The 15,770-nt window shown below is 43.8% G+C and overlaps 1 protein-coding gene across 1 annotated transcript in view; it reads left to right on the top strand.

Moving 5' to 3' along the window:
• Nucleotides 1–15,357, top strand: part of fut8b (fucosyltransferase 8b (alpha (1,6) fucosyltransferase)) — a 79,256-nt gene extending 63,899 nt beyond the window's left edge. Inside the window, exons 7-10 of the mRNA XM_061091722.1 lie at nt 4,963–5,209; nt 12,908–13,084; nt 13,612–13,762; nt 14,765–15,357. Coding sequence (XP_060947705.1) covers nt 4,963–5,209; nt 12,908–13,084; nt 13,612–13,762; nt 14,765–15,103 — 914 coding nt within the window. The 3' untranslated portion in view covers nt 15,104–15,357. The remainder of the gene's footprint in view (nt 1–4,962; nt 5,210–12,907; nt 13,085–13,611; nt 13,763–14,764) is intronic.
• Nucleotides 15,358–15,770: the final 413 nt, after the last annotated feature.

Here is a 15,770-nt window from a genome sequence, read left to right as displayed (position 1 = left end):
TAATTCTAATATTTTGTTCACCCCATTTATATCATTAGCAGAAAAACTTCACTGTAAAATTAAATACAACTCAACAGCCCCAGACACGGCACTCTCCAAAACAATCATCCAGTTGAATTAATCCTTCTCTAAAACAAATTCAATATTAAAATGATTAAAACGTTAATGAAGGCAGGATTTACTGCAGCACTGTTAAATTACAGCATTTGTTTCCTCTGGATGGACTGTGGATCCTAAACTGCTGGATGAGTCTATGTGAGAAATTCAGTGTGTGTGTGTGTGTGTGTGTGTGTGAAAATCTTGTGAAAGGAGTTCCCTCTTCTTGAGCCAGGTTGAAGAAGGCAGGTCCACTCTTCACAGGGGGTGTGGTCGGGCAAAGCCTGAAAAATACTTGGGGATTGTGTCAGGTCTGGAGAAGGGATTAAATTAAGTCAGTTTCTATAAATGTTTATTAGAAAATTACTTGTCAAGAATGTAAACGATCACTAGTTTCAAGTCTTTGTCGATACAGCACGATGTTCAATTTGTAAACTCTGGTCCCGTTTATTGCATGGATTCCTTGTGATTGACATTAAGTTCTGTCCAATGGGTGCAGGTCACACGGCACCACTCCATTGAAAGATGAGAAAGAAAGAATCAAATGGCTGTGTGTGGACCAGCAGAGTCATAATGGAGAGTCTGGGGTGGAATCCCCTCCTGTAGAGGGTAGTACCTGCATGAGGACTGCAGAGTTGGGGGATTTCAATTTCAAAAATGATGGTAAAAAAAACCTGGAGCTCATATGGAATTGGCTGCGGACATTTGTGTCGTCCTCAGGCAGATTTTTTTGGGCAGCAACTAAAATTTTATCTGGTCTCCATGAAGTTTATGAACAAATAGCAGCAAAGCTAATAACATTTACATCCAACCCCAGCTGTTCTTTATATTAAGTGCATGGTAAACATTTTACCTGCCGATGTCAGCATCTCGGTTTTCGCTGGACTCGCTCGTACGGCTGCAGACGCTTAGTCTTGTTATTTATGTGGGTAATTAGAATTCTGCACCTCTCATCGACTGTCCATAATGAACACCATGTTCAGGCGCTAGGTAGTTCATATGTATACCAGGTAGCAGAGCACCGCCGACCAGAGATCAATGTGCTTGTTTGGAGTATAAATAGGTCTCCCTACTAAAGCAAGGGTGGCAGAATCCTGTATGAAACGATGTATGAATTGAAATAGTGTTTTTCAATGTGATTAATGGATTATCTTACAGTGTACGTGTGTTTGCTTCTGCAAACCTGACAAAACCAAAGCATTTGTAACGGAGATCGTGATGATTCCGAGGTTTTTCTATGTGACTGTGCTTGCCGCCCCCCCCCCCGCTCCGCTCTCTCTCTTTCCCTGTCACGTCCTTCCTCGGTGCTTTCTTGCTCTCATCGCTGCATCCTTTCAGCTCTTCATATTTTTCGTATCGTTTCATTTGACTTGTGCTCTCCTGGGCTCTCTCCCTTCTTATCTCCTGCTTTCCCAGCGCCTTCCCCCCTGTTATCCTCCTGCCTTTCATGTGTCCTTTTCCACTATCTAATGTCTTCCTCTGGTGTCTTGCAAACAGCCTCCTATAGATCCATATAAGGCCATCTGGCTGCTTAGTAGCCACCAGCTAACACACTAAAAACACCACAGCTTGTCCCTATAGAGTCCTGGCTACGCCTGTGGTCATTCCTATTTTAACAGTGCAGTGAAGAACGTTCCTCTGGGTTCTGGCCCACGAAGCGATACTAAAACCTTGGATTAATAATGAGATACACATGGAATATCCAATAAGACGTACAGTGTTTGAATGTAGTGAATACTGATCTCTTGAACTTAACTAGTGTTCATTACATTCAATGCAGATGACGACACCTGCGACCAAAAATCTGTGCAGAGCGTCTCCGATGCACCAGACTCTCAGCTGGTCTGTCTGTGTATTTGATTGAGTTGTGTCGCTTCCTCATCTCGTGACCTCTGCTGAGTTTACACTCCCACACTCTGGCCCCGCCCCCTCGACGCGGTAAATGTCGACCAGTGGCAACAGAAACTGTGCCCTATGGACCGCTAAGCCAAAATGATTAGCGCCGCTGTTTCGGGATCGGAGCAGAAGCTGCAGTTGGTTTGAGTCTCTGTCTGAGCTTCCTCCCTCCTCCCTCCTCCTCCACACTCCTGCTGACCTGCGCTCACTTTACACTTTAACAATAAACACCAACACTCATCACAAGGTGTTAGCACCTGAACAGGGCTCATGTAAATCATAACCATCCTATCCAGTTTACTGAGCCGGTGGTAACATGTATCTGAGCCAATTGTTTCATATTCATTCAGGAGCCAACAGAGCCTTTTTATTTATTGTTTTGGTTTTCTGTGGTTTATTTTATTATGTCGTTATATAAGCCCATGTTTTTTGTGCCCATTTTCTGCTCAGCATTTCCCCCAGAATGTGAGGCATATGCAGACGGAGAGAAAGATGATGCATGATGTATTCATCTGTGACAAGGACCCTCAAAGATAGAAATTAATAAAAGTTGACCTCGTCCTGCAAACTGTGGTTGAATTTTTATGGAACTAATGCTGGTATAACCAAATACTGATATAAAATGCAAATATATTTTATGATAATGTCATGAGAATATTCAGAAAGGTTTGATACTAGTGCCTTTACAATATTTAGGACACCACAATAATATATCTTTTAAATTAGTTGTTCTGCAAAAACCATTTAAATTTACCGGAAGAAGCTGAACGTCGTCAAATTTTCAAAGCAAACGTCTAAACACGAGCAGCTGTACCAGTACTCGAAGTAGAACGCCTTAGAATAAGCACTGCATTTCAAATTGGCAACATTTAGATTTTTAATTAGGAACCACAAATACGAATCTGAACAGCCGTTTGCTGCCAGGGTTTTTTGTGCTTGACAGTTTTTTGATTCTCATCGCTATGGACACATTTCTGTCAGCACCAAGAGGCAGTAATGAGTTTTGACAACAACAGCTTTAGTGTCCGTTTAGCCCGCGGTTGCGTTTGGTCGTTTACGGCAACTTTTGTGTTCAAAGGACAAGATTTAAGCCCCCGGCACCATCTCAGAGCTGGTAAAAGAGGAAATTCTGAACACACGCACATTGGGAAACCTGTCTTCTTCTGGAAAACAATGGGTCGATGATCAAAGAGCTAATTTGCCAAAGAGAGTGTATTCTTTTGAGGTCCTCTGAGGAGATATTACTTCCTTATGAGTGAGTCTGAGGGCAGCGGGCGAAACATAATGTTCCCTGCCACGGAAAGACTGGAACAGGATTTCCCTAAGTTCATAAACTCAATCTCAAATGTATTATGAATAGAGAGGATACGTACTTCTTCTTCTTTTTTTTGTATCTGGATGGTATCACACTCGGTTCTCCGGTTTCATAACAACATTAATATGAAACATGTATTAGACTTGGCGAACATCATGGGTTTAAAATACAGGGATTCTGCGTCAGTGCGGACAAAAATGCTTTTTAAGTCATGATGCATCCGGGAAATATATTCAGAGGCTTTGGAGATGAGATGAAATTTAGAAGAGCTTTGTGATCTAATTAAGTAGCTGTGGGAGGAAGACATACTGGATGTCTGTACATTTGTTCCAAGAAGTATATAGGCCTTGAAATATGCCCGTTCCCCCTTATGTGAAGCATGCCAATACTGTTATATAAGCAAAGACAGGCCTGGGAATATCTTTTCTTTTCAATATTTAATGCTTCTACCAATTTATATTCAGTGCACGCTCCAGTGTACACACACACAAACACAAGCCTCTGTTTCTGTCCTTGTTTTTGACACGTTTTTTTTTTTTGTACGTACCCTCTCTGTGAAAGGCCATTTTTAATCACTCATTATGCCCTTTATTTGGAAGTGTGTTGCAGATGCTGGGTTTTGCAGCTGCATTAGGGCTTGTCGGTGAAGCTTCTTTCTTCTGACAGAACACAGGCCTCCAACTCATTTTTACGCAAATCAGGGGTTTATGCACGCAAATAAAAAAATAATAGAAAAAAACAACTCCTCTGGTTTTAAGACTGAAAGAGAGTGAAGGTTGTGTCTGCCAGGCATATCCCTTCTGGTGAGATGAGATTAGCTGGGCCCTTTGTGTGTGTATATGTGTGTGTTTGTGTGTGTGATTGCACATTTCTTTTATTGTTATTTTATCTGGATCCCCCACTGTTGAGCCACTTTTCTCCTACTGTTCACAACACTTTGTGTTTGCAGTGTTGGGCACACGCACATGTTGCTTGTATGTTTTCCACCTTTGTTCACACATGCGGCTGTGCGTCGTGCACATGTGTGTGTCTGTGTGTGCAGAGAGTTGGCCTTGATGTATAGGGAGCTCTGGCACTGCATGGGGGCTTTCTGCCCTCTGCTCAACCCTCAGGGCTTCTGCCAGGCAGGGCGAGACTGGAGGGGGGCAGTGCCAGACCAACACCAGACCAATCCCATCCCACTCCATCCAGGTTCCTGCCTCAGCCCCTGGCCCGACACAGCCGTGATAGAAAGGAGCTTACTTGGCCTTTGAGCAAGGACAGGCAAAGAGCAGCTGTCGGTCACAAAAGCCGGGACTCTCTTTGCTCACAGGTTTTATATTTACACTGGAACAGAGCAGCAATAAACATGACTATTACATTATTATGGGTTAGATTATAAATGGAAAAATCTTTGGAATTATAACTGTTGATCCGCAAAACAAGAAATATGAAGTCATCATTTTCGCCTCTGAGAAACTGTGATGAGTGTTTTTCACTTGTTTCCCACATTTTATAGGCTCAGCAATCAATGAAGAGAAAAAAATTGAACGTCTGCAATAAAGATGATGAACATAATCATTAGTTCCAGTCTGAAAATTCCGCTTTGCTTTTTGATGAAGTGTTGAATCCTGAGTGTCTCACACTGCACCTGCTCTTTTCTGTGATACCTTCAGGCGAGGCCCACGATAAGGACGTCCAGGTAGTGGAGCTGCCCATCGTGGACAGCCTCCACCCCCGGCCCCCTTACCTGCCCCTGGCGATCCCCGAGGACCTGGCCCCACGCCTGCAGCGGCTGCACGGCGACCCCTCCGTCTGGTGGGTGTCCCAGTTTGTCAAGTACCTGGTGCGCCCTCAGGCCTGGCTGGAGAAGGAGATCCAGCAGACCACCGCCAAGCTGGGCTTCAAACATCCCATCATCGGGTGAGAACACTCAGCTTTCACATTTCACTCTCTGTGTGTGTGTGTGGTTTTCTCTTTTTGTTCCGTGGTTATAAACACTTAAGTAGTAATGGCCTTGTCTCTATAGCATTTTTCCACATTTACATTTACAAAGTGCTTCACAATCACAGCAAGCAGAAGGCATAGGAGGAGGAAAACAAAGACATAGCCTCGAGGGCTGTGGAGGAATACAAACACAGCTCTGGGTGAGGTTAATACGAGGCTAATACAATAGTATTAAAAGTAACTTCATTTGATGGTAGCGTTTTGTTTGGTTAATTTTCTACTCTTGTTTATGCTTGAGAGGCATTTTCACTTTCATTACTTCACAGCTCATGAGCCCATGAGTTGATCATTTTAATATTCAAGTCAAATCCAAGCCAAATAATAATGGATACCTCTATATGAAATACTGATCTATTTTTTTCTTCTTTTTTGTTTAAGCGGTTTTATAGCTCTGAACGCATCACTGGCTGTTTTTAGAATTGGTAAATCCAGACGACGTTTACAAGACGTTTATGATCCCATTAACAATGAATGGCCTGGTATTTTTATTGCCAATAGTCTTGGTCAATTAAAGGATAAGGATGGCTTTACCCCACATTTCTCTTATTGTCAAATCCAATGAAAAGACCGAAAACAACAAAGAATCTATCCGACTAACAATTACTGTCTGAAGCTGAAGCCGGATGTTACCTCTTTCCTCTTTGCCACAAACCTCCATTGTAGTCAAAAGACTGTGAGCCACACTGATGTTTTCCATCATGACAGGGAACACAGGCACTGTAGTGTATACACAATGCTGGTAGTACAAGTAGTACAAATACTGTCTGTCTTTAAATGAACACAGACAGGTATGGAGACATGGATTTAAAGCCTTGTTCACCATACACAATTTTTAGTAGTTAATTTCTTCTTGCTTGTGTTGTCGTGATTAAACATAGTTTGGAGACCGGACGTACTAGTCAGTGGTTTCTCCTGGTGAAAGATCCTGTGGTGTGTGACCCTCTGTCCCCAGTCAGTCGTGTAGTGTGAACTGACAACGACCTCAAGACTGCAAGTCCAGTCGTGTGAACTCTGATGATTCATCCTGAATCTCTGGCGCAAATATGACAATTCTTGTAAGACATTTCACTCAAAAAAGAGAGAAAGAAATATCTAAAGCAATTCCAAATTAACTTATGGGTACAGAACTTTTTAAATATCTATATTTGACTCGATAAAAGCTTTTTTTCCTCTTCTCACCGGCTTTATTCTGATAACATTTCAGTTTCAAATGTAAACAGCCAAGTCCTGAGCCACATATATGAACCTGCAAGATACATGACACAGGTTACAACGCTCAATCATTTAAGTCATCATCCTCTGGGGACCATGAATGTCTTTGTAGAATTCAATGGCACTCCTTTCAAAAATGTCAGGTTTGACCATAATGGTGGTTGAATGTTCCCATCCCCTGGAGCTGGAGCTAAAAGTAATAGCCCCACTTATTCTGCTTCAATCCACACTGCAGACCGGGTGCAATGCATCACCACTAATTTCCTAATATCTGACTACACCTCTGAGATGCCTTTCATGAAACCTGGCACAAATAGTTCAGGTTAGATGATAGCGATCGTTCTAAATATGCCATCATTAGCTCTTACTTCGGTGTTTGATCTCGCCTCGGCTTTTATTCCGACTGCTCAGAGCTGTGCCGTCTGCCGAGACTCTCCACTCACCGTCTCTTACGTCCGGTGCAGCATAATTGGAAAGTGTTGAGGTGTTCAGTTCCCATGAGAGCCGCTGACTCTGTGTGTAAATGTATGCAGTCACAGTATTCCACAGTTAGCCAGCTTCCAAGAAATAGCTTGGACGTGTTTTCCATGTTTATTTACCCGTGTACTTTTCTCTGCATCCCCCCATCAGGTGCTCAAGTCTGCAAATGATCCTATACAGTTGTTTTAACCTATTTGGTGAAGCAGAAGTGCACACAATTACTGGCAGAGGGAAAGTACGTGGAATTACTTTCGGGTACTTCGCCGAGGTTGTCTGAAACTTCTGTATCGTCCCACGAGCCTAACTCCACCCGCCTGGTCAAAGGAGCGCTTTAAAAACAAACGCTAAGAATTATATTGTACGGGTTTGTGAAGGCTGCCTGGTTTAGTGCTGTCATCCACCTCGTAAATCCCACATCCACAAGTTCGTAGTCCCCGAGCCAGCTTCTCTCGCCCCCATAACTCTTCTCTTCCTCACCTTCTTCATTACATTTCGCTGCGAGCCATCGTCACCGCTCTTCCTGTCCCGCTCCGCTTAGTCCTCTCTCCCTCTTTGTTACGCTCTCATTCTTTCTCCAACCTTTTTTTTCTCAGATGCTCTTCTCTTTGGCTTTCACCTCTCTTCTTTCATCACCCGAGCAGCTGTCATATCTCTCTCCCAGTCCTCTTTGACTCTCCTCCCCCTTTTTATGCTCTCTCTCTCTCTCTTTTTACTGTGACTCATGCCAACTTTTTTCAATCTCCCCCCGTCCTCTCACATCCTCTCATTTTTTGATCATTCCTGCGTCCTCATTTGTTCGTAGCTGCTCCCAAGATTTTTCCAATTTTTATATTTCACACTCGCCTCTCCCTCACGTCCCTCCGGGGGGCAAATCTGTACCCACAATTCTCTTGCTCTCATAGTTTCCACTCCTCTCTGTAAGTGCTCTTTGTGTTTCCCACCCCACCGGCCTTGCACACGCACACATGAACACACACGCGCACACACACGTATATATACGCCACCCTTTTCTCCACTCATAGCACTGGGGAAAGGGGTATTGAAATGTAACAGTGGGTAGAAGAAAGTTTTTGTCCCCTCTTTTTTCCTTTCCTCCTCAGCAGTGTGCGGGAGGGCAATATGTGTGTGTGTGTGTGTGTGTGCACGTGTGTGTGTGTATGTATGAGGAAGAGAGAGAGAGAGAGTGGGGTGTGAAGTGCAAATGAAATCCATAGCGTCAGTGCAAGAGAAAGGCGAGAGCACAGTGGTGGTGGGAGATGGAAGGGTTTATGGAGACAGTACCGAGAGGGACAGAAAGGCGGCTTGTCCCCAGAGCACCCAACAGCCGCCCGCCGACCCCCACACGCCTCAGTTCCCCCCCGGCACTCTCGAGCTGCGGCTCCTTGAGGACGCCGAGCTGCAGAGAGTCTGAAAGCCACCCACTAAAAGCAACTATCACTGCAGCTCCATCCGCCACCATTTAATGCAGCCTAATGGTAGCTAAGACAAAGAGAAAAGGAAAATAGGCCGCTACTGCCGCTGCTGCTGTTTCTGATGTCTTCCACTGATACCATAGAAGCATTATCACCATGGCAATGCAGTTTCCAAGAGGTGAATCCGCTGTTTATCTTTCATAAAATCTCTTATCAGATTTATTTCCTATTTATATATATATTTAGGTTCATGAAAAGGGTTTGAAACAAACAGTTTTTAGAAATCATAGAATCTCTCGGTGTAAACCACAGGTTAAACTAGAATGGCACTGAGTAGCGCACACACCTGCACCAAGGCCAAACTTTCCCCTGACCGTAAATCCAGTGCACCTAATTCACACACTCATAGATATCAGTTCTCTCAATGTGTCTGTTTTATTGCATCAAGGTCCATAGATCATTGCCCTGGAAAACTGTCAGATGTTGTTTGTGTCGTACCTTCAACAAAGTTTGTTGGAAATTCGATCAGTGGTTTTCGTGTAATCTTGCTTACAAACGAACAAACAAACATCCAAACCAACCAAAAAAAATGTTTTAAAGATCATTAATCTACAATAAAATTCTCTGAGAGAAATCTTATTAAATACAAAAAATTGCAACAGCAACTCTTTCTTCACAATAATTAGCAGCTCATTTTCATCTCATTTTCATTGTTAACAAAACAAGGTTTTCGGATTTCAGCTCATTGTAAGAGAGCCTGTTTTACAACCGTGTACATCAGCTGACATGTTCTTACAGCAGAGAACACAACAAGTGTGGCTGCACGGGGACCGAGAAGACAAAGAGGACAAATGGTCTGTATTCTCAAAATCACTAAAGGATTAGGGGTTACTTAGGAAGGGCAATAAACAAGCATCACTGGAAATGTTCTGAATAAAGAGAAATACATTTTGGCCTCGAGGAGACAAACGAGAAACTGTAAAAGACGACATAACTTGTTCAGGTGATACAGCAAATCTTTAATAAAACAGTTACCTTTTCTCACATTAGGCAGATATGAGTTTCGTTAGTATTTACGACCTCTGCCGAGGAGGTTATGTTCTCACCCCTGTCCCGTTGTGTGTTTGTTGGTTGTTGAGTTGGTTTGTGTGTTTGTTTGTTGTAGTAGGATGAAGTATGGGTCAGAGAGGGACACATTACATTTTGGGGCGAACCAGAAATAATTCCCAGGCACATTTACGGGACTACTTTTTATGAGAAATCTGGTGCTGAATTTAAGGGGACTGTTGGGCCTCTGCTGAGTTGTGGGCTCATTGAGTTCAGCCATTCTAGTTTTTGAGTTGTGTTTCCTGGTGGTTAACACTGTCGCCTCACAGCAAGAAGGTTCCCGGTTCGGATCCTGGTTTGGCTGAGGCTCTGTCTCTGTGGAGTTTGCATGTCCTCCCTGTTCCCTGTGGGTTTGCTCCAAGTAATCTCACTTAGTCCCATAGTCCAGAGACTTCAGAACCAAGGTCAGGTTGATAGGTGGCTCTAACTGGACCTGTGTGCCTCTTTTCCAATGTCTGCTGGGTTTGGCTCCAGCCCCCACAACCTTCATAGGAAAACTCTATAGATATTGGATGGAGGGTTTCCTGATGAAAACAGATGAAAGACGCCATGAAACCAAAACAGTGAATTAAGCTGAGATTAATTGTAGGGGCACTGATAATTCTTCATCAACACAATCAACCACGTTCACACACACACATTGTCATTTGATCCTTTTTTAATATAAAATATTGATAAATGCAGCTTTAAAATGCCATTTTGCTTGAAAATTGTCCCATTTTCCACTGACACAGATCAGCGCTCGCACTAAATTTGATTTACAGCACATCACACGGAACAGGTTTGGGTTTGTCGTCTATTATTTTTCAAAGAGTGACAAAGGAAGGAGAAATCCGAACACCTATGGGAGTTTTCAGAGCGATGTGAAGGCGCTCTCCATCATTAAAATAGCAAGTGAGATAATATCCTTCAGATAAATGCTGCTCATCCCATCAAATGCCAGCGGTTTATGAACCAGGAAGTTCCCTCAGATCCTCTGGTTCTTCTCTTTAGTCGTTCCACTGGAGCAGAAGCTGAGAATGATAGTCTGGCTTTATGTAGTCTTTCACCATTTTATTGTTATTTAAATCTCATCATTATAATTTATCTACATCTGTTCTATGTTCTTACACTAGAATCTTAGAGTTGGTTATATCTAGTTTGTTATTTTAACTTTCTTTTGTTTGTTTTTTTATTATTGATTGATTGGGAAAGCATTTTGAATTTGTATTCAATTGTATCATCCTATTGTTTGTCAATCACTTGTGAAGCACATTCAATTGTTGGAAAGGTGCAATATAAAAATTGATTGATTGATTGATTGATTGATTGATTGAGCAGTGGAGGTCCACAGAGTTGTTTGTGATAAAGACACTGAGGCTGTGGAGGCTCATAGTCGCTCAGCACCTTTGATTCAATGCCAAAGTAGATGTTGCATAAGCAGTGATTCTAAACAGGGTAAAGATACGATAAGATATGAAATTCAAATGCAGATTGAAGCTACAGTTCGAAGCCATGCGGCCAAGAGTTGCTGCACCGGCAGCTGACAGGCAGCCAGAGCACTGAGGTCAGCGTCGAGCAAATAATTAATTCCGTCTATGTGCCTGCGTCACAGTCTGCCAGAATCAGCTCTGCATTCGGCGTGGGTGCGTTTGATGCCTTTTAATGTATGCTTCTTACGCCCACCTCCAGGACCCGCTCTGCCCTGCCAGTACGACTGTGGCGTTTCAGTGTTGGAAGGATGAGTGCTGGATCGGGTGGGGGGGGGGCCGAGGGGAGATCGCTAAGAGCCGAGCTATGTCTCAGCGCGGCCTCTGCTGCTCTGACAGAGAGAGAAAGGGACGAGCCGACGAGGGTTCACGGGGACGAAAAAAAAACAGCGGACATGAAAGAATCAAGGAAGCAGGAGAAAAGGGAGCCTGACAAAAGATGGAAGAGCCTGGAGTCAAGACCTCTGTCCGACCACAAAGACGGGGACTGAATGAAAGGCTCCAACGCGCTCCGCTCACCCACCCCCACCCCCCCCTCCGCTTCCCGCCTTCACTCTCTGGGGTTTTGTTTGTCACAGAAATAAAGGGTCTGTTTCTCCCGAGCTTCCCCGATTCCTCACTGATGGATCTCTGGTCAGCGGGAGAAAATTAGCTCCAGCTTGTTTATTCTCTGTCTCTGAACCTTCCTCTGTTTCCTCTTCACTCGTCTCTGCTCTCGCCTCTTACAAAAGAGTCGGAGGCGTCGTTGATGTGAGGGAAACAGCTTCAATCCCTGAAAGCGAGTGGAGGCTCCTGAGAGTGAAAGGTGTAATGTTCTTAACTGAGCTGCAGCTCCTGACCCTGCTGGACGTTCCAGTGGAGCCGCCCTTTGCTCCACACGAGATAACTGGTTGGACTGGGTGTTGCTCCGAGCGCAGACGTGTTGCGGCGTTCGTGTGCCGACTTAATTCTCCCTCCCTAGGTGAAGGCTGGAAAATGCTTTTACCCATTAGGTGTCGGAAATTTCTGTTGCTCCTCAAGGCCAGAAGTCATCATGCAGATGTGGCTTTTGTAATTGAATAGATCCGGCTGGAATAAAATTGTGTTTTTTTCTCGGCGTCCATCAGTTTGAGGGATGCTTCTGTGTCAAGAAAAAAAAGAGAAAGAAGAGAAAAAAGGGAATCTTTCCGTTCTGGCCCGTCCTTTGTTCTGTTTTCAAGCTGTGCTCTTTTTCTCGTATATGCTGGTGACAGCCGTCTGTCTTTGTCCTCGCTTACTGAGAGCGATGACAAGGACACTGGGGGGGGGGGAAGCTCGGTTGTGTTGGTTATTTCTCTTTCTGACCATTGTTCTGCTTCGATATATTTCTTCTCTAACTTCTCCTTTCTGTCACTGTTTGTGCCTTTTCTGTTTGTTTTTCTTTCTTTGTGCCATCGGAAAGACAATGGGGAATATTCCCTACACACGTTTAAGTGCCGCTTCTTCTGTGGATTTTACTTTTGAAGGGAAAGAAGAAAAAAAAAACACACTGTTGTGAAAAGGTAGAACAAGACATGGATTTACAGCTATTGTCAAAAACTGTGTTCAAACTAGGTTCTGTCAGTAAAAATAAGAAAACTGTCAGTCATTTATTTCTACCTTCAGCGCTGTAGTTTTTTTTTTCTTTATACCGAAACAAATGTCAGCAAACTTCACCTTGTTTCTCTCAATTAAGATCGATTTGTAAATCCCTGACATAACCCTACAAAATCGTTTCTTGTTGATCAAGCAGTCAACTGCATCTGAAAGTGTCAAAAAAAACTATGGACAATACTAAAGAGACAGCATACTCGATAGCGTCTTTCATTTAGTTTGGAGTGAATGAAAAACGACATGTATCCACTGCTTCGACCCAAAAGTACTAGTTTGTAACACTGTGTATGTGTGTGTGTGTGTTCCTGTTTGTGTGTCTGCAGCGTCCACGTGAGGAGGACGGACAAAGTGGGGACCGAGGCGGCCTTCCATCCCATAGAGGAGTACATGCTGCATGTGGAGGAGCAGTTCCAACATCTGGCCCGACGCGTCCACATCGACAAGAAACGAGTTTACCTGGCCACCGACGACCCCTCCCTCCTGCAGGAAGCTAAGACCAAGTCAGTGTGTGTGTGTGTGTGTGTCGGGGGGGGATTTCAAAATTTGTCCTATTATAATGACAGTGATGTATAGGTAGAAGAAAATTAAAAAACAATTCAATTACCCTTTCCATGAGTCAGCCACCTAAAACAAATACCTGTTCTACACTCACATGGACCGGGGCTCACACTGCCACCCACACTCTAATTCACTGTAACCATGGCAACATTACACTTCCTGCTTCTTGTGAGAGTGTATGTGTTCACACAGGTGAATACTGTTAACGTGACATCTCACACAGCGCATATTTATTTACATGAGGTCGCACCATCACCTGAGTGTATTTGCTGCAAAGTGATAATCAAGTGCAACACAGGAAGAAGTCGGTAACTTCCTGATCACACAAAGTGTTCACATGGAATATCAAATGTGGTTTCGACTTTGATTTGGGTAAAAATTATTATTCTTGTTCTTTCTTTTTAATCTGAAAACAAGGAATGATGCTGATTGTGTCTTCGTCTGACTCTGTTCTGTTTGTCCCGTCCAGGTATCCAGAATACGAGTTCATCAGCGATAACTCCATCTCGTGGTCGGCAGGTCTCCACAACCGCTACACTGAGAACTCGCTGAGAGGCGTCATCCTGGACATCCACTTCCTGTCCCAGACCGACTTCCTGGTGTGCACTTTCTCCTCACAGGTCAGTACTTCAAAACAAGAGGATATAAAGTGCTGTTCTGATGTGTTTTCTCTGTAGAGTAGAAGTCGGGTTTGATGTCGGGATGAAAGCCGTCAAAGCTGAAGAAAAACTGACTCAGGTTTTGATGTGCGCTTGTTTTGAGACAAAAAATTAATATGTAGTTCAAACAAACAGTATTTGATTTAATTTATTCTTTCATTAGGGGGCATCTATTATTAACTACACATCCATCGTATGTAAATATTAACATTTGACTTCCATAATGTTCCAATAACTCTTTTTTAAATCCGATTAGAGATAAATTGTTAGATTGACAAGACAAAACAAAACAACACACACAATTCCTCTGAAGTTGCACGTTGCTATCATGGTAATACATTCTCAAAAATAACGGTGAAGTATTGCACCACTGACTTCACGCCTGGGTTTAACAGTTTTGAACACAGACACATCCACGGAGGAAACTATCACACACACTCTGAGCTGCTGATTGAATTCACAATTACCACGAATCAAAGAGCTAAATGAGATTGTATGAAGAAGAGTCAGAATAAACAAATACCAGTGATGGGGCTTTATTCAATAGCAAGTTACTGGGCTCCTAATAACAATTGATGAGATGTAACAAAATTGCTTTGATTTTTCATTATAAAACAAAAATCAGGTCCTAGCTGCTGTGTGAAGCAGATACACTGATCAACTCAGCTGCTCTATAGCAAGTTCTACCAGTGGAGTGGATGTGCTTCCTGCCAAACCTAATATGAGCGTGTTAGCCACGTAATTCCTGTTCACACTCTGGGCTTATTAGTGCACTTCAAGGATCTAACTGGAATGAGTCGCTTAGCACATTTTATCCCTCTTTAAGCGAGAAGTGGAAGGAAACGTGTTCGTCTTGTAGTGAGAAGTCCTTTGTGTTCCTGCAGCTCTACTGTATTTCCTTTAAAATATGTTCCTTTGCATGCACAGATCTAACAATGAGAATAATCCCTGCCTCCTCTCCAGGTTTGCCGCGTGGCCTACGAGATCATGCAGATGCTGCATCCGGACGCCTCCTCCTTCTTCTACTCCCTGGACGACATCTACTACTTCGGAGGCCAGAACGCCCACAACCAGATCGCCGTGTTCCCGCACCAGCCGCGCAACAGCGAGGACATTCCCCTGGAGCCCGGCGACGTGATCGGCGTGGCGGGCAACCACTGGGACGGATACTCCAAAGGCATCAACCGCAAACTGGGCCGCACCGGCCTCTACCCCTCCTACAAGGTCAAAGAGAAGATCGAGACTGTGAAGTACCCGACGTACCCCGAGGCGGACAAACTGCTCACCTCTCAGAAGAAGTAAAAAGAAGAAATGAACTCAATTTAAAAAATAAAATAAAATAAAGGAAGCGAAGGAGCGAGGAGAAACACGCAGACTCCGATTCCAGGGAAGGAGGCTGCTTTTGTACAGAGGAGAGAGAGACATACTTAGTGCACTAAGCTGAGAAGAAAAGAAGACGCCTGTACCCAGGGGTGATAGGAATGAGAATGCACTGTGTGTTTATGCCTGAGTGCGAATGTGAGCGAGAGTGTGTGTGAGAGCGTGTGTGTGTGTGTGTGTGTTCAGGCGAACGTGCGTGCACTTGTGTAAATGCCTGTGCATATGTCGGGTCATGGAAGACTTGCACCCCACCACTACTCCCCCGCCCGGCGCTCTGACGCCCGGTCTGTAGAGATGTAGACGTGAACATTGATTTTAAGTAAATGAAAAAAAAAATAATAAAAAAACCCGCGAGAAAACAATTAAAAAATCCACACGAATGACCGAGCCCACTCTGCCGTGACGCCACCGGGGGACGGACTGAGCGACCGGCAGGCGTCACGCCCGGGAGTGAGCTTCCAATCGATGACTGGGAAAAAAAGAGTAATGACAAACTGGAAGAATCTGATTTTTATTTAATTCTTTTTCGCTGGTTTTGATTCTAATCTTTGCCTTTTGTTTTGTTTTGTTTCGGGTTCTTCGTCTCCTG

The sequence above is a fragment of the Limanda limanda genome, chromosome 18 (genome assembly GCF_963576545.1).
Source record: "Limanda limanda chromosome 18, fLimLim1.1, whole genome shotgun sequence".
Lineage (NCBI taxonomy): Eukaryota > Metazoa > Chordata > Actinopteri > Pleuronectiformes > Pleuronectidae > Limanda > Limanda limanda.
The sequence above is the reverse complement of the archived record's forward strand: the minus strand, read 5'-3'. Positions and strand labels throughout refer to the sequence as shown.